General features: G+C 37.8%; 1 protein-coding gene across 1 annotated transcript in view; it reads left to right on the plus strand.

Annotated features, from left to right (window-relative positions):
- The window catches only part of rims3 (regulating synaptic membrane exocytosis 3), a 47193-nt gene that overhangs the window by 10349 nt on the left and 18077 nt on the right, over nucleotides 1-18767 (plus strand). The window contains exon 2 of the mRNA XM_032580141.1: nucleotides 7866-8183. Coding sequence (XP_032436032.1) covers nucleotides 7919-8183 — 265 coding nt within the window. The 5' untranslated portion in view covers nucleotides 7866-7918. The remainder of the gene's footprint in view (nucleotides 1-7865; nucleotides 8184-18767) is intronic.

Raw genomic sequence — 18767 nt, forward strand, 5'->3', positions numbered from 1 at the left:
TATCATTCTTAGTTTGAATGAGCTTTAGACTTTGACTGGGACATTCTAATACATGCGTGTGCTTTATTCTAAAACCGGTTTGTTGCAGCTCCAACTGTGGATCGCCATATATTGTATCTGTTATTATTTTTTATGAAAAATTTCTTATCATAGAAATTTTGATTTATTGTTGTCTCAATAAATTTCAGTTAATAGCATTAAACAAAAAAACTGACAGTATTGTTGGACATTGTAATTTTCCAATTTTTTCCCTTGCAGTTTGAAAGAGTGTCAATAAATATCAGTAAATTTGAAAATAGCATTAAATGCAGTTACTGTGTTCAGTTTTAGTGATAAGTAAGTAAAAAGGCCTCTAAAAGCCAATCACAGACATACAGTTACCCAAAAACGAAGTAATAAATAGTATTTTTATCGTATTTTTTTGTCAATGTCACAATAGTAAAACAAAATATCACGATAACATTCAAAGTTCATTTTCCCCACTCTTAACTCTGACTGCATGTTTTGGTTCATTCTTGAGCGTCTCCTTTTTGTTTTGTTTCTTGCACCGTATCACAGCGATTCTTCCAGAATTAATCTTTATTTAGCTCACCCATATTCCTTTTGAACCTGACCCGGTTCTTTGAGACAACTAACGAAATCTTTGCCCACAGCATGATGATGCCACCACCATGTCCCATTTCTCTCATGGCTCCTGCTCTGGTTAAAGCTCTCCCTGCCCATTCTGTCAGCTCGGGTGGATGCCGTTATTTTGACCGATTTGTATTTTGCTTTCTGTCGTTCTTTAACAAATCTCTAAGACACGTGTCAAACTTAAAGCCTGAGGGCCAAATCTAGCCTGTTGTAACATTTTATGTGCCCCTCTAGAGCACAGGTGTCAAACTCCAGTCCTCAAGGGCCGGTGTCCTGCAGTTTTTAGATGTGCCACAGGTACAAAACTCTGGAATGAAATGGCTTAATTACCTCCTTCTTGTGTAGATCAGTTCTCCAGAGCCTTGCTAATGACCTAATTATGCTATTCAGGTGTGGTGCAGCAGAGGCACATCTAAAAGTTGCAGGACACTGGCAATTGAGGACTGGAGTTTGACACCCCTGATTTAGAGCTTAGAGGACCACACAAACAGAACTTTAAAGATGAAAGTTGTTTGCTTAAATATTTTATCAGTCAAATAAAAGCAGTTTTTATCTGGATAATACCAAACTACATGAACAACAAAAGATGTTCAATTTTATTTAACTTTAAGTAGTATTCATCAAATCCAGAGAACGCTGTTTAGTTTTACTTTAACAGTTTGTTAACAGGCAGTTCTATCAATCCATAAACTGGCCCTTTAAAAGCCTTCACGGTCTTGATGTGGCCTGAGTTTGACACCTTTCCTCTCAGGCCTTCACAGAAAAGCTGTCTGCATCCTGAGATTAAATTACACAAAGATGGACTCTGATGTACCAATTAGGTGGCACTGGATTCTATTTAGGGGTGTTACAGTAAAGGGGGGCTCACTACAGATGGATGAAGCACTTCAGATTTGTAGTTTTGCAATGCAGTTGCAAAGCACTGTGTCTGTCAATGGAGGAATTTTACCTAAAAAAAAAAAAAAAAAAATATATATATATATATATATATATATATATATATATACAGTACAGACCAAAAGTTTGGACACACCTTCTAATTCAATGGGTTTTCTTTATTTTCATGACTATTTATAAGGCAAGAAATCCCACTTATTAACCTGACAGGGCTCAGCTATGAAGTGAAAACCATTTCAGGTGACTACCTCTTGAAACTCATTGAGAAAATGCAGAGTGTTTGCAAAGCAGTAATGACAGCAAAAGGTTGCTACTTTGAAGAAACTAGAATATAAGGGGTATTTTCAGTTGTTTTACACTTTTTTGTTTAGTGCATATTTACACATGTGTTATTCATAGTTTTGATGCCTTCAGTGTGAATCTACAATGTCAATAGTTATGAAAATAAAGGAAAATCATTAAATTAAAAAGTGTGTCCAAACTTTTGGTCTGTACTATATATATATATATATATATATATATATATATATATATATATATATATATATATATATATATATATATATATATATACATATATATATATATATATATATATATATATATATATATATATATATATATATATATATATATATATATATATATATATATATATATATATACTATATATATATATATATATATATATATATATATATATATATATATAGTTTGAATATATAACCTAAATGTTTTGGAAACATAACATAAGCTGTAAAAATAGTGACATTTTATATTTTCAAGTAATATATCCACTAGTGGATAGAGGACACACACTGTGTAGAGAGAAGCACTGGGAGTTGGGCTTTTTGCTGACAGGGAGAAATGGATGAGCTCTTGGATGAGAAGCTAAAAAGCAGAGACGTTTGATGAGGGTGGCCTGTCTGGCGCGGGAATGAAGATGGATGGGTGGCGGATCCGCCTTAAGGTCCGCCTGCAGGTCCAGTACAAGGTCAGGTGCATGTTGGCATGTGTTGTCGGGGCCACTGTGTTGATGATGGCGAGGTCAGAGGGTTTTCTTATGATGTGTTTCTGCATAAATATGGAATGAATTGATGAAAAAAAAAGTTTTCTTTTAAACTGATGCAGCAACTACATGCCCCACTTTAGAAGGAAGCTTTTTGTTGCTTAATTCATGAGGTGTGGAGTTAATGTAGCACTCAACTCTGTATGGGAAAAAAAAAAAAAAACAGGGCTCGAAAAGCAATTTAAATATGAAAGCTGTGTTTGTAGAGTCAAAAGAAGAGATCTGCAGAAACTCTTTATCGCCACATGATTGCAATTTCAAAGAGTAGCCAAACCAGAAAGTAATGTGCTGTAAAAAAAAAAGCTCTATGATTTTGCTTTTTTGTCCAACATAAATATTTCAGATCGTCAAACTAATTATAACAAAGAAAACCTGAAAGCAAGATGCAAATTTTAAATTAATGTTTGATTTATGTAAGTAAAATTGCTCTCCAGAAAACCTGCCAGAACAAGTAATCAAAAAATTTAGATTTTCAGAATTTATATGTATACTTATATGTAAAATATAAGAGACCACTGCAAAAATAATACATAATTTCTCTGATTTTACTTTTCATAGGTATATGTTTGAGTAAAATGAACATTGTTCTTTTATTCTATAAACTACTGACAACATGTCTCTGAAATTCCAACCAAAGATTTAGTATTTATTTGCAGAAAATTAGAAATGGTCAAAGTAAAGAAAAAGATGCAGCGCTATAAGACCTCAATCTAATGCGAAGAAAACAAGTTCATACTCATTTAGAAGCAACAATTCTAATGTTTTAACTCAGGAAGAGTTCAAAAATCAATATTTGGTGGAATAACCATCACGTTTTCAGTGGGGTTCATTGCAGTGGTCTCTTACTTTTTTTCAGAGCTGTATATAGATATATACACTAGAATTTGTCAGCCAGAGCCATATAGTCAGCATGTCATATTAGTCTCCTGCTCTTGCCTCCAGCCCTGTGTTTCCCACAGATCTGGCCACTGCTTCCTGCAGTGTCTCTCTCCCCGTCCATTTATTATCATGCATGTCCTCCTACCACGTTTCTCTCCTCCTGTTATTCTTCTCCCTTCACTCGTTTTTTTGTCTCCCCTCCCCATCCCGTCCCCCTGCTCTTCTCCGAAACCAAAATTATTCCATGTATCCTTTTGCAGCCCTCTCTATCCCTCTCATCTGTTTATTTTTCTCCCCTTGCTTTGCTCGCTGTGTGTTCAAAAGCAGAGAGCCCCCCGCCCCCGCCCCCGCCCCCGCCCCGGGAGCCAAAGAACAGCACACGTTCGTTGGCTAGAACGAGGAAGAAGGGCGAGATTTAGGGCTTGTATGCTTACCTAAATTTCCACTTTAAAAGCCTCACATTCTTCCTCCTGATTATGAGTTTCATTTAAAAAAAAAAAACCCAAAATGTCAAAATGCTTCTTGAGCCTTTTCTAAAGAAGATGATTACTCCTGTGATGCGCCCATTTCAGGTATTCTGTGAACAGTAATGGCACCGCTGTGACAATCATGGTCAGCAGAGCTGAGGAGGTGATTTAGGGAGATACTTGAAATGCACCGCATTTGCATTTTGGGTCTCTCTGCCAGAGATTTAAAAGTAAAATCACCTCACTGTATACACAATTTGCATTATTTATGATTTTCATTTTGTGTTGATGCCTTGTAAGTCTCTCTCATTTTTTAAAAGTTTGTTGTGTTTCTGCACACACCTCTCCATCACCGACTGGGTGAGCAAAACAAAAAAAAAAAGAAAAAAAAGAATGTCTTTCAGACTTCCAAAAAGTCTGGAAATGAGAATATCACATGTGCTTTTTTTTTTGGCCACGGAAATTTGATAGATTACCACGAAGTAGTGTTCTGACAATCAAAGCACTCGGATAATGAATCCTGCAGATGTTGGCGCGGGCCGCAGACTTTTCTTTCAGCGCCACCGTGAGGGTTTACAGTTATTGCTTTTAGTGAGCCTCCTGAAAGGCTATCGCATTTAAAGGTGCGGAATTAAATTGGCTCACGTTGATTGTGATTGTTGTAGAATCAGCAGTGACTATTTTGACCCGTGATGAAAATTAGGTTGAAAAATGTGGACGAATCCCAAGTTTTATTTAAGAGGATTTGTTCAGCTGGCGGAAAATATCCAGTGTTAAGCAATAATATGCTACAAAAAACATTTATGTTTTTTTTTTAAAAATTATTATTATTTTATTTTTTATATTGATCAGTAGACTTTTTGTCCTTTTTATTTTTCCTTGTGAAAAATAAAAAGCACATGTTTTATGGAGAGCATAAAACATATGCTCTCCATATGTTTTATTCTCCGTAACAATCTTCAAAATTGGAAAAACAAGGATACATGCCATTTCAGAATGACAAACGTGTTAATCTTTCTATGTCTCTTTTAATGGCCAAAAGAGAACAGCTGAACTCCTGGACTTTTCCATATGTACAGCCAGGGGACGGATGAAAAGGTTGAAACAGTGGCAAATAAGGCCGGCCACAGACACAAGCTCATATTTTCACATACAGAAGAAAAGGCATAAAACAACCTCCAAAGCTTAGTACCGCAGCAGGTTTCAAAATGTAAATTTTTTGCTAGAAGAGTCAAATATCAACTCATTTTAAGGATTTTTCCACATATTTACCAGAGGGTTCAATATTTGTGGATGTAGCATAAATTCAAGAAGTGTTGTTTTATCCTGTAGTTTTCTTAAAAACATTATAATCAGGTTAAGGATCTGAAAGGAAGGGCTTAAATAGTGTAGTATTTAAAAAAAAAAAAGAATTGTTAGAATTTGTTGCGCATGGCTTGAAACATTTATGAAAATCAGCCAAAATAAGAAACATGTTCCCATTTTTATTCACCAAACACTAAAGAGAGTACACAGTTATCAACCAAAACAAAACCTCAAGGTATGGATGATGCTTTTTTGTAAGATCTACGGCATATTCCTAGAAAGAAAATATAGTTCTTTCTAGCTAACCGCTGCACATGCTGCGTTTTTTCCCACCTTAGTGATTACCGTCTATTGTGAGTTAACTTTAGTTGATGAGGAAAATATCTAACAATGAAACACTTGAGAATGAAACAGCGGTTTTCTACTGGTCTAATTTGTGATAGCGTTTCACGCTACTGAGTACGTTTAATCTGAAAAGAAGCAGAAGATGTGGGGGAGGAAAAGTCACTTTATAGCAAGACCATCAAAAAATTTGTAAAGAAAATCTAAAACTAATCATTGAATTTTTTTGTTTTTTTAAGGAGAGTTTTGCAGACATCTTCGTTTAGTGCCCATATCATCATGTTAGAATGCTAACATTAGCATTCAGCTGCAGGTATTTGCTTGAGCCCAAGCAAAGTCTCTCAATTCTTTTGCTAGCTACATTCTCTTACATATTTAAGTGTGTCAGTGTGTTGAGGTAGATAAATTTTGCAAGGCTTCTATTAATAGGGTGATGAAACACAGCGGATCTGCTGCTTCTTGGTGTTTAAAGTAACTAAGGGGAGACAAATCTGGGCTTGAGGAGCAACAATAAATTGTCATGTGGAAGAAGAGCAGCGACGACGAAAAAATAATATTAAAAGGCTCACAGCGTCTACATATTTAATTTGCCCAATGGCTGTCAGTTTAGCCTAATCCCTGCGATACTGTGGGAGAGAAAGGAAAACAGATAACAGATGAGTTCGAAGGCAAGATAAATCAAGAAGGTTTAGCAGCATTGCTCAGAGATAAAGGGCTTTTATCACCGAAGATGTTTTAATTTCCTTTTGGGGAACACACAAGTAGCCAATTATTGAACCATGATTGAATTTAATAGAGCGATTAGACTATTAGGGTCATGGTAAAAAACAAAAAAACAAACAAAAAAACAAGGGCAAGACGTTGTACAAATGCACTGATCTGAATTTTGTAAAGTCTTCCCTGATTATTATTATCTAACGTAGTAAAAATATGTTTTATGGCATTTCTTAGTCATTTAACAATGTACATATTATGCGGTATTAACTGTAAGCATCTGTGTTTATGTGAGTATGGATACTTTTACTTGACTGATGTTTTCAAACGGCTAACGACATTTTCAAATCCAGAACGCGCCATGACAGATACAAGTTGAACGCTCAGAAATTGCTAAGATCTCGGTTTGGAAAATTCAGCTTCCTTTATGTAGCTTCCTATAGCTTTTGCGCATTGTCACTTGAAAAAGAGCTAACTTTTAGTTGTCTTCCCTCCTTACCAACCTCCACACCGAAGAGTGTTATTGTTAACGTGACCTGGGTGTCGGGATCTGTTCCTTATCTGTGTTTATTTTGAGTTTCTGTCTCTCTGAGTCTCCGTGTTGTCCTGTCTCCCCTTGATTGTTTCCAGGTGTTTCTTGTCTCTTTGATTACCCTCTGTGTATTTAACCCCACCTGGGTTCTTTGTTCCTTGTCGGGTCCTCGTCGTGTCTGTCCAGTTTCCAGTTGTCACCTGTTGTGATCATTGCTCTCTGCTTCCCTGTGTTCTGGACTTTTGGACTTTGGATTTGCATCTTATTAAATCGTCTACTTTATTGCTACCTGGGTTTGCTGCCTCTGCCTCACCACCACTCACACCACAAAACCTGACACTGGGAATGCTTAGGTATGGTGCTCGAGTTATTGACAGGCGCGTCAAACTGAAAATCATCCAATTGTTATTATTATTTACAGGTTGTCATGTGGAAGAAGAGCAGCGACGACAAAGAAATAATATTAAAAGGCTCACAGCGTCTGCATATTTAATTTGCCCAGTGGCTGTCAGTTTAGCCCAATCCCTGCGATACTGTGGGAGTTTTATGGGAGTGGGAGTTTTGGCAGGCTTGTTTTTCTGCCAAAACAAGTCATAAGACGAGTATCTGGAAAACGTAGCTTGCATGCTGTTTCAACTATTTAAAAGTTTCACACATCTGTTAGCACATGGTCACAGTGTCCATCTGCTGTAGTGATGACTCAAGTTTACCATGTGAATGTTTAAAGTCTGAAAAATAAGATTTAAAAAGGAAAAAAAAATAAAATAAACAAGACAAATACCATCTGACAGGGTCACCCCTTCACAGCAGGCCGGCCTTGACATTTAGTGTCTGTGTGTGTTTGTAGGAGTGGCTTTGTTTTTAGCAAGAAAACAGCCTGCATCCATCTGTACTGTCCTCTCCTACTGACCTTTGTGTTCTTAGTTTCCCAAACTCCTGAATATCACAAAGACTTGCACTCCTTCCACCTTCTGTGTCATGGCTAAACTTCTACCCTCACCTTATTGTTGCTCTCTGTCTTTTGCAGCTGTCCTGATCCCCTCCCCACCCGTCGGACTCTCCGGTTCAGCGGGACGGACCATGATGCTCAGCAGCTCCGTGGAGGTGCCCAGCCCGGGCGGGATAAGCGGCCTCGGCGGGCTGAGCGCGGCGGCACGGAACGTGGTGCGCTCCTCCAGCATCTCGGGGACCATGTACAACCTGGAAAAGAGCCCCAGCAACGGGGGGCCGGACTCGGCGTCGTTGACTGGCAACAAGAAGCGGCGCTCCAGTCTGGGTGCCAAGATGGTGGCCATTGTGGGGTTGTCACAGTGGAGCAGAAGCACACAGCAACTTAACCAGCAAGGTCAGTTTACTGGTGGATTATTTACAGTGGTGGGAAGTAACGAAGTACAAGTACTTCGTTACTGTACTTAAGTACAATTTTCATGTATCTGTACTTTACTTAAGTAGATTTAATAATGGGTACTTTCTACTTTTACTCCACTACATTTTACAGTAAGTATCTGTACTTTCTACTTCACTACATTTCTACAAAAGTGTCGCGTTACTCGTTACATCCAAGTCGCACTGCTCTCTTTTTGTCCGTTAAAATATGAAGTTCAGGGACTTTAAGGTGGCGCCGTAAAATCCAAGCAATAACGTGACTTAGTGTCTGTTGTCACCCATCGCCTCCCCCTTTACTAGCACTCGGAGCACCAGACATGCGCAGTGGTTTCCTCTGAGCGGGAGAAGATGTCTAACTAATCGATAATAGCTGCATAAATCATAAGATATGACGACATGTAAAACCAGCAGCGCTTCGCTTTCACAGACGGTGGGACTTTGTCCAACTTTTAGCGTCACTTGGAAGGAAAGCTTAAAGAAAGGTAAGATCTGTGGACGTGATGCTAGCAAAGCTAGCTGTACTGAGACACATGTTGCATCTGCGATGAAAAAAAGTTGTCACTCATGCGCTGAATTATTGTGTGGATTCAGGAACGATCCGATTCTTCTGGACGGATCTTTACTAAGGTTGATGGGACTGAAGCCTCACTGAGAGCCGTTCTTTGTTCTTGTATACACTGCAATAGCTATATATAGCTATATATATATATACACACACACACACACACACACATTTATTTAATTGCCGAATAAGTAAAAGTTGAACGTATGAACACAGAGCATGCTCATTGATTGATTTTGTCTCCTGTCATGGTGGCAAACATGCAGTGGGAGGGAGGATGAGAACAGTCATGGTGGTCCTTCTGCTTGTTGCGCCGTTGGACAGTGTTCATAGTGTTGTTGTAATGTTACAATTACAGTTGTAATTGTAACATAGCAATTACAGTTAATTGCTATGTTTCATGGTTTAATGGTGCAGACAGTTGTGGTTTCTGACATGAGCAATATGGGCGTTATTTTTATAGGGATGGCAGGCGACCTCTGCGGATTGTAGCACAGCGATGAAAGCAAAACAGAATGAAATGAGTTGTAATTGATACTGGTTAAATATATTTCAGCTCTAAGTATTTATATCTAGGTGTTTTTATGGAAATGTGGATCTTTCAGATCAATCTGAGAACCAATTTTGATAGGTGCACTTCATTTTATTGTGTCATGTAGCGCAGGGCGCTGGTCTTGGTCTCGTGTTCAGTGGTCTTGACTACAACTCTGCTACGTGGCTCCTCGATTGCATGTCTTCCCCCCCACACCTTCGTTCCATCCCCTTTCAGTTGGATTTCTTTCTAAATAAATGTCACTAATGAAGTTCATGCTACGTTAGGACAGGAAATAAGATGTTTCCATCCCTGAAATTATGATGCATAGAATCACATATCTAAGTCTAAACTCTTACAGAGAATAAACACAATAAGAACATGTTTAATCTGTGACATTGTTTATTAAAATGGCACATTTATGATGTATTCAAATTAAATACTACTGGCACACTTAATGATATTAGCGATTAGGTTATGTATTCAGCAAGTACTTTTACTTTTAATACTTAAGTATTTTTAAAAGCCAGTACTTTTTTACTTTTACTTAAGTAAAATGTTAATGTGGTACTTTGACTTTTACTTGAGTACATTTTTGCCTGTGTATTTGTACTTTTACTTAAGTACATTTTTTGAGTACTTTCTCCACCACTGATTATTTATATGAACTAGAGGGTCTGAAGGTTATGCTGTGTGTTTTAAAGGCAAAATTTCCAATGCTCTCCTCTTTGTCATCCTTTTTAAATTGGTCTTTGCTTGATTTCTCGATTTATCATATTGGAATTAAGGTAGATTTAAGGTAGACAGAGGTTAATCATCTGGATAAAGCAGTACAAAATACTCCTTGATCATATATCACTGTAGTTTATTTTCTTTATTATAGTAAAACTGGAACACCCCAATAGAGGCCTAATGCACTATGAAGTGTATTTGTTGGTTCACTGTTATAATAAGAGTATATATTTGACTCAACAAGCTTTCTGTGGCTTTGTAAGAAACTGCAGGTCTACTGTGTGCACTGCTGTGCTCTGATCTCTGCAGTGGGTTTGCATTGTGACCGTGGCTCCATGCTCTAATATGTCCCCTACAGCGTGTAATTACAGATCCTGTGAAGCTGCGACAAACGTGCTTCTCGGTTTGCGCTTGTGTGGTGAAAACAAAACCGTTTGTTCCTGCTGTACGAAGGGATAACATGTCACACGGTTGGAGAGGCTGGGCCAATAGGGGGAGGGTATCATGTGGTGTAACATGCTGGGTTTTTTTTTTTTCTTCCAATTTGTTAATAAAAAAGAAAAAAAAAAAATGGTTCCTCTTGCGCTCCTTCCTAGTGGGTTATGTTTCTGCTGTGAGTACAGTGGCCAGCAACCTGAACAGATCAGTGTGTCTCTGTCGGCGTTCTCTGCTGCTTGTCTGCAAACATTAGTGGTCTAACATTCAGACATGCACTGCTTTACTGTTAACTGGCTATAAATATGTCCGTGTCAAGGCTGTAGGAACCTTCAGATCAATTTCGGTTACAGCGTCATGGTACTTGTACCAGAATGTAAAACAAATGAATAACATAAACAGAAAAGGAGGAATTATTCATCTTAATTACTACAGCTATTATTACAGCAAAGTACTTGTTAGATTTTGATACGCAAACTTTAGTAAAAAAAAAAAAAGAAACACTCCATACAACCTGCAGATTAACTGATGCTGCTTGTATCCTGCTGTTAGTTTTTTATATATATGCTTCTAGAAAAAACAAACAGAATTCCTTTTATGGTCATTTTCCTTTTCCTGTTTTTAAACATTGTGAATATTCCGAATAAAATGAACTTTTAATGGATGCTTCTCTTCATTGTTCTACTGACTAAATACCCAAGTTACTGTAGCAGCGAATTGATTTATACATTAGACAGATGTTCTGACTCAAGTTCACTCTAGCTAAAAGTCTTCAAGGACATCTTTAGCTTGTGTCCTACCTTTTTATGTATCTATTTTTCAAAGTGGTAATGTTTTTAAAGTCTTCTCCGTGAGTGGCATGCTAGTTGCTGTCTTGCTAGCTAGACATATTACCCCAATGTTGTGCTTTATATTGAATTTAACTTTCATTGTGACAATTCAGGAAACGGATAAAAAAATTTTTTTAAAGTGTCATTATAATGTCTTAAGAAAACCTTAACACCCTTGCTACCTTAATAGATTTAGAATCATTACTGATATAATGTATTTGATTTGGGCAGAAAAAGAAAATAGGTGATAGTTTTGTCAATTTTTCTATCTTGTTGCGTGGAGCGACATGACAAAATGTTCAGTGTTTATGATTTCCAAAACAAATCCACTCTAAGCAGTGGATCTATGACAGAACTTTACATACTGAAGAGACTCAAGAGCTACATCCAAATCCTGCCAACTTGTATTAGTCACACTTGTTTGTACCACATAACATTTACTTCAGGTATCTTATGAAACTTTGGAATCAATTACTCACTCCCCTCTGACACTCAGGCTATTTATTCTCTGACTACAGCATCAAGATTATCTTTCGAAATAGCTTTCACTAGAGTTTTTAGTACATTCATGTAGCGAGACACATTTATATAAAGCCCATAGTCCTTTATGAACAAGCTATATTGTCTGCTTCTGAAAACGCCATTTCCCAATATAGATTCATGCACACATAGAAAGAACCCGCGCCGCTCAGGCACAGCTGACTCTTGTCTGACGCAGACAGAGCTGTCAATATTTTCACCACAGGGGCTTCCGTGTCTTCCGTGTGTTTGTGGTGCTGAGGAGAGCACATAGGAGGGGAGAGCGTGGAAGAAGAGGCAAGGCGAAGCTAAGGATGTAGAAAAGAGGAAGGGACATGTATCTAAATTTAGATGTTCTGAGCAGCCAGAGGAACACATCAGGCCTGGAACTAAATCACAGCATCACAGCACCGCTCTTCTTTCTTCTCCGTGTTGTCAACAGGTTGTTACATAAATGTCAAAAGTTATTTCAGCAATTTGAGAAAATATAATTGTTCCCATTACCAAAATTACTGTTGGTAGTGAATTTGGTTATACTAGAGTTCACAAAAAATGACGCGCACTCCTTAGAGTCTTTTACAGTGCCGTTGTATAACCATAATTAAACTTCGGTGTGTTTTATTGGGGGTGTGTTTTACATGTGGAGGAAGCTGCTCTGGCCCACTGAGACCCAAATTGAATTATTTGGCCTGCAATCAAAATTGCATGAAGCTAGTCAGAGTTAATGGGAAGATACATGGAGCTAGCTACAAGGGAAAGCAAGACTATTTTACTAATGCAGCTCATATAAAACATTCAGTGCTTTATATTAGTGGTCCCCAAACCTGGTCCTGAAGGCCCACCGTCCTGCATATTTTAGGATTCATTCTTTAATAAAACTCAAATTCGTTTGCCTAGAAAGTCTTATTTCATCTGGGGAGGTGTGAATGCACAATCGGACCAAAAAATGTAACTCTGGCCCTCTAAGAAACCTGGGCCTGGTTCAGTTGAAGTGAACTCTGGTGTGGTTCGAATGCATGTGTGAATGCCAAACCGACTGGAGACCGCTCCAAGCGAATTATAGTGTAGGATATTCTGGATTAATACCACAATAAGAAACATTCTTGTTTAGAGGTAGAAGGAGAAATGACTCGACTTTTTCAAAAGACAAAAGAAAAAAAATCTCACAACCACAAATCTTATAACTACAAAATGTAAACAAAAACAATGATTTTGTCCTAGGTGTCTTCTTCAAAAGTTTTTTGCGCCATTTCTCTCAGTGGTTCTTGGTGTAGCACCACCACAGACGAGGGTGTGAACAAGTTTTTCAAAGGGTTTGGATTGTTTGACGCAGTGCAGTGTGAAAGTGAACCGCACCAGCTGAAATTGTAACAAATGTAGCAGTTCTGGTCCACAACTGAACCGAGTCTACTGGAAAACTAGTAGACTCGTAAAACTGTCGTTTTAGACAGTTGTCTACTGGACACCTGATTTATAGAATTAAATCATTGGGCCACTCACTACCTCATTAGCACCAAAGAAAAAAAACCCAAAACAATTCTCGTACTGGTAATTGTTTGTAGGAAATACCCTAAAACCTCCAAAAACAAAGGAATCAGTGTATCTTGAAAAGAAAATGTTATTGAGGCTTACAGGGTCAACATTCCAATTGATTTAGCTTCAAATTGAATCAAGTAATAGGGCTTTTGCGGAACATCTGTCCAGCCAGATGATGTCACTGCTCTTCTAGGAATCTTCTCAGGCAAAGTTACAAGTCTGATACTGATAATCTAGAGGAAAAACAATCTTGTTTACTCAATGAAGGCTGGATTTGGGTCTTGTTTTCCAATCACTGTCTCTTTATTTGGTTTGCATAGATGCCAAAGGAAAGTAAACTACCTATGTGAGCCTCTGAGACTGGGTGATAAAGAAGCACTGTATCTTAAATGCTTGGGCTAGTTGTGTCTCCTTTCAGGTTTTGCCCTGACAGTCATTAACAGCTCCGTCCGGTCAGCTGCTGGAACTCCATGTTCTGACTGACACATGCTGATTGGTCGGTGGGCTGGGTCGACCCAGCAGTCTGCTCCTTGCTCCGCTCAGTCGGTCAGCTAATAGCCAATAAGCCCCGGACTGATTAACTCGGGATAGAAGAGTGAGAGGGAGTAAATCTGGACTCCATGTGTAGCAACAGTGGAAGATCTCTAGTAACATTCAAATTTGGTTCAGTTTAATGGTTTAATCTTATGTAAAAATCTACAACTTTTTCTCAGTAAACAATGAAAAGCATACAATTATATTAATGCTTTAACCAGCAAGGGAGACACTTCGATGTGAAAAAGACAAAGTGGTCAAAAACAATTGGAGAACATGCCACCTTGTCGCCATTACACCATAACGAGGTTATTGTGTTGTTATTGTGTCAGTTTCTGGAGGCTATGTTCTAGCCTGGCTCCATTAGTGGAATTGGACTCGGTCAATTTTCAGAACCACACTTTTTTGTCATCTTATGTAAGCGAGTTTATTGTTTTAGAGACGTGTCTTAGATGTGTTCTTAGAGGATCGGTGGAAAAACGTTTACCATTTTTCATTTGTCATTATTTGGGCTGTGAAGGCCACAGTGTGTAAAAATGCAGAATTCGAGTACGATCCAAAATGAAGTCGGAAATGTCAGTGCGGTGCCACCGGCAGTTGCTTCAATTTAATCCGCCCTAATTAAAATCATTCTGGAAGCATTACAGTAACTCAGCATTGTGCCTGTTTGACAAAAGTTTAATTAAGTTGGACAAATTTACACAATGCTGCAATCTGCTGCTAGGTTGAAAACAGACCACTTTGGGTTTGGTTTATTTTGCTAACCCATTCCTGGAATAAATACAGAGTGATCAACTATGAGGTGGTGCAGCACAACAGAGTTGTTTTATGTGTTTGACCTTGTCTGCTAGGTTACGTTAGGTTTTCCATTTTATGAAGTATGGTAAAGCCCCTTGTGGTATCCTCTCTAACCTAATAAACTGGGTCACCCATTTTGACTGACTGTTTGGTTAAAACTGCTCAATGTCTGTCACAAAATAAACAAAACGTTTGGCATAAAATATCCTACTTTTCATATAAAATTATCAACACTTCCCCTAAAATATTCAGTTTTGAAAACCAACAGTATGCATTCATGCTTTCAGATTCCCACTAAGCGTATTCGGCTTCCATCAAAAGCCGACTAGGGACACAGTATTTAAGGATCCGAACGCCACCGTTTGGTTGGAAGGCATAAATGATTTTAATTGGCTCTTGTGGTCATTTTGTAGCTGGCAACATGTCACAGCTATGCTCTGGAATGACAAATGTGCAAATATGTCCTATTACCTCATCTGCTATTGGTCAAGTCTTTCTCTAATTCTAGCATTGCTGTGGCCTAATCATATTATGTGCCAAGCCGCTAGGACCTTTAAAAGTTAGCAGTAAAACGTTAAACTGAATTCTGGAGTTAGTAGGAAATCAGTGCATGTCACAATTCTGTTTTATTTTTGGGGGGATTTCATTCGTGCTTGTAGCCTTTTTCAGTTCATCCCTTTGTATTTAGTCTTGTTCTTGATATTATTTCTGCACTGGAGTTTTGATTAGTGTTTCCATCCCCAGCTATTAGCTCCAGCTAAAACCTTGATAAACATTAATATCAGTAACAAGCCCAGGTAATTTTTTAGAACTGTGTGGAATAAAGTTTGATTTTCATGTTCATGTTCTAAGACTGCACATTTTTTACTGCAGTGCAGCGAAGCTTAGCAGTTTTGTTGTATAAGCAGATGTTTTATTTATTACTCCTCACCCATTTTAGCCTGTTTTCAAACATTCTTACATCCTTTTCTTTCAACATATTTCATTTCATATTTCCATGCTATTCCACACGTATCTCTAGTTTCCAAAATGTGTAATACCGCCATCTCACTATTCTAGCCTTTGTAACTGGCAAGCCACAGTGATGGCATTTTGGTTTTGTCTGTGCTTTTTTTACTGCCTGCTATTATTAGGATCGGTAAGGAGAGGGAACACACACACGCACACGGACGCACACGACACAGTTTCCCAGGTTTAACGGGTGAGTCACTTCTTTACCGAACAAGCTCTTATCTCATAAGCAGGTTTTATCCATGACTGAGAGCCAGCAGATCAGCTCCCAGTTCACCGTCGACCCTCACACAGAGGAAGACGCCCCTGATAGGAACCTGTGGAGTGGTCAGATTAAAACCAACATACAGAGGAAACCAGATGGTTGTATACAATGCATGCACCGTATGTACATCTATTACAGCCTTTCTTTATCTCACTAACATTAAATGAAACCTCTGAACACAAATTTAATTTGTTCCAACCCGCAGTTTGCATCCTAGACATCTGTATTTGGAAACATGTGTCTACACTGAAAATAATGACAATTGAGGCAATTCATTCCAACCCAACCACCCACAAACATCAGTCAAAATCAGCCATTTTTAATATAACAAATTGATTGATCCTATACTGGAAGATAAATGAATGATAAAACACTTAAATAATGAGGATGAATACAGGTTTTTTTTGTTTGTAGACCTAATTTGACACATTAAAAATGATGAAAAGTTGTTTTTTTCTTAATGCTTTTTTTTTCTCCCTCAAGGCAGAACAGGAAAGACACCATGGTGTGTTTTCTGCCATAAAGATGTCAGCACTAAAAATCCAACACAACGAGAGATTTCAGTATCACCAGCTTTCCAGCCGCCAACAATCACTGGAAGAAATTCCATCATCGTCTCAGAACAAATATAAACAGTTAGTTGATGCTTGTGTCTGTGGGTCAAAATGTTAGAAAAAGTCCCTCCGCATTTATGAGATTTATTTTATTTTTTTTGTCTATTTTCTTGAAATTCAGAAGTGGCTGATTTGGGTCCAACTTTGTGGTTCAGCCTCAGTTTACCCGAATGTTTAAGAGCATTTCGTCTTTGTCGACGAAAACTTCTATATTTGACAAAAATATTATTCACTTGATTTAATATCAAATTGTGAGGGGAAAAAAAGAGTTGTTTATCTTTAAATAGCTTTTTTTTTTCAGCGGGTTAGTCTCCGTCATTACTTTCTTTTTATATTTTTCTGCAAATACGTTCGACTTGTGCAAATTCATTTGCGATCGCCTCCCTCTTTCATTTCTTTATTTGCTTCCTCCTCCCCCCCCTACTCATTCAACACCCACACTCATCTTTTCGTAAATCTCAAGTCCTTCAAATATTATTTATTTAAATCTTCCGTCTGTGTGTTTATTTCTGCTGCTCTGCTGCCATGGCTGGAAATACGCCAGAGACAAAGACAGGAAGCAGAGACGGCAAAGTAAGAGTTATTTGACACAGGAAGAGAATACTTGTTAGCTTTCTTATTAAACTGAGTCCAAGTTTACTCTGAGAACAGTAGCAAGTGTCTCCCCTGCTGGGCATTTGTCACAGAAATAAATATGTTTGTGCTGACTGACTGGAAGTCCTGTTCCAGCTTGAGAATAAAGTGATGGGAAGTAGTTTAGATCATTGCCAGTGATGTTATTTCTCACTTTCGTAGTGGAATGCTGTCATTTTCAGGATGAGGACAAGGCAAAAGAAAATTTCACATTGTAAACCTGCTGGAAATATTTGCCTTTTTTTTTTTTACATTTATGACAGAACTGGTTATAGTGGTGAATAATTGTTAACTGGAGGGAAAATAATAAATAAATAAATTTAAAAGAAAAAAAAACAATGACATGCATATTTCAGTCCACTTTACTGTGTTTTTGTTAAATCAACTCGTCTTAGTGGTGGGAAAGCTAGAGGACAAGTTGTTGATCTTTCAGTAGCTACGTTTCCGTCCACTTGTCATCCGAATTTTCAGTGAACTTTTAAAACATTGCAAAAAGGAAAAACAAAGAAAATGTTGAGTGGCGTGTGTTTCCACCCACTGTGTTTCGACCAGGCTACGCGGAACATAATTTTGTTAGATGTAAACATTGCTGTTTAGTACAGCAGTACTAATTAGATTGCTTTAATAAACAGGAAGGGCGTGAGGTAAAAGTTCGGTATGTCCGAACTTATTTGACAAACGTATGTCCATCTCCCCATTAGCGCGTTAACTCTTATTCGGAAAAGCCAAAAACCACCTCAAGCGAGTGTAAAAATATTTTTGCTAAATTGAGAAAGGTTGATGGATGCTGTTTCCAACAACCTTCTCTAAAGTTATGTTTCCTAACGTTGATGGAAATGCTAATGTGGCTAATGCCTTAACTATCAGAATGTAGATAAGAAAAGGAAGCTGGACAAACAAGAAATCCATAATAAATAAATTAATACATTTTTCAATTGATTGATTCATTCAGTTGACTGATTGTCTTCAGCTGGAACGTTTGCAGCCTACTTGTTCATAACAGCAATATTCACATAGAGACATTGCACACTAGGCAATAGGTAACAGAAATACCCTTTAAATTTGACATTTCCTCTTTGACCTAAAAGAAATAAATACGAAAAAATATATATATATATATATTGAACAGAGTAAATCCTACCTGAAAATATTTCTCCTTTTCTTGAAGGAAATCAGTAGACAATTAGAGGTCTTATAAATATGTATATTTTAAAATATGTAAATTTAACTGAAAATTGTTTACAGTCCATTCTAACAATGAAAACTCCAATGTAAATAAAATGAAAAAGTCCCTGAAATGTTGAGTAAAAAACGTAAAAATTACAAAGGTATCACTACAAACTGTTCCCTCAGGTTCTGTTTGAGGTTTCAGGACAGACATGACAGCTGCAGCCTGTCTTCCTGCTTTTGGTCGACAATTGAAGGGAAAATGTTCCACTCAGCTGAAAAACAAGAACTACAGCTTCATTGTACTGGGATTGTTTTTCCAGACCCGTGGCAGACAAAATGAAATGATAAAAAAAGGAAAAATCTCTGTAGATG

The sequence above is a fragment of the Xiphophorus hellerii genome, chromosome 13 (assembly GCF_003331165.1).
Source record: "Xiphophorus hellerii strain 12219 chromosome 13, Xiphophorus_hellerii-4.1, whole genome shotgun sequence".
In the NCBI taxonomy this organism is placed as follows: Eukaryota; Metazoa; Chordata; class Actinopteri; order Cyprinodontiformes; family Poeciliidae; genus Xiphophorus; species Xiphophorus hellerii.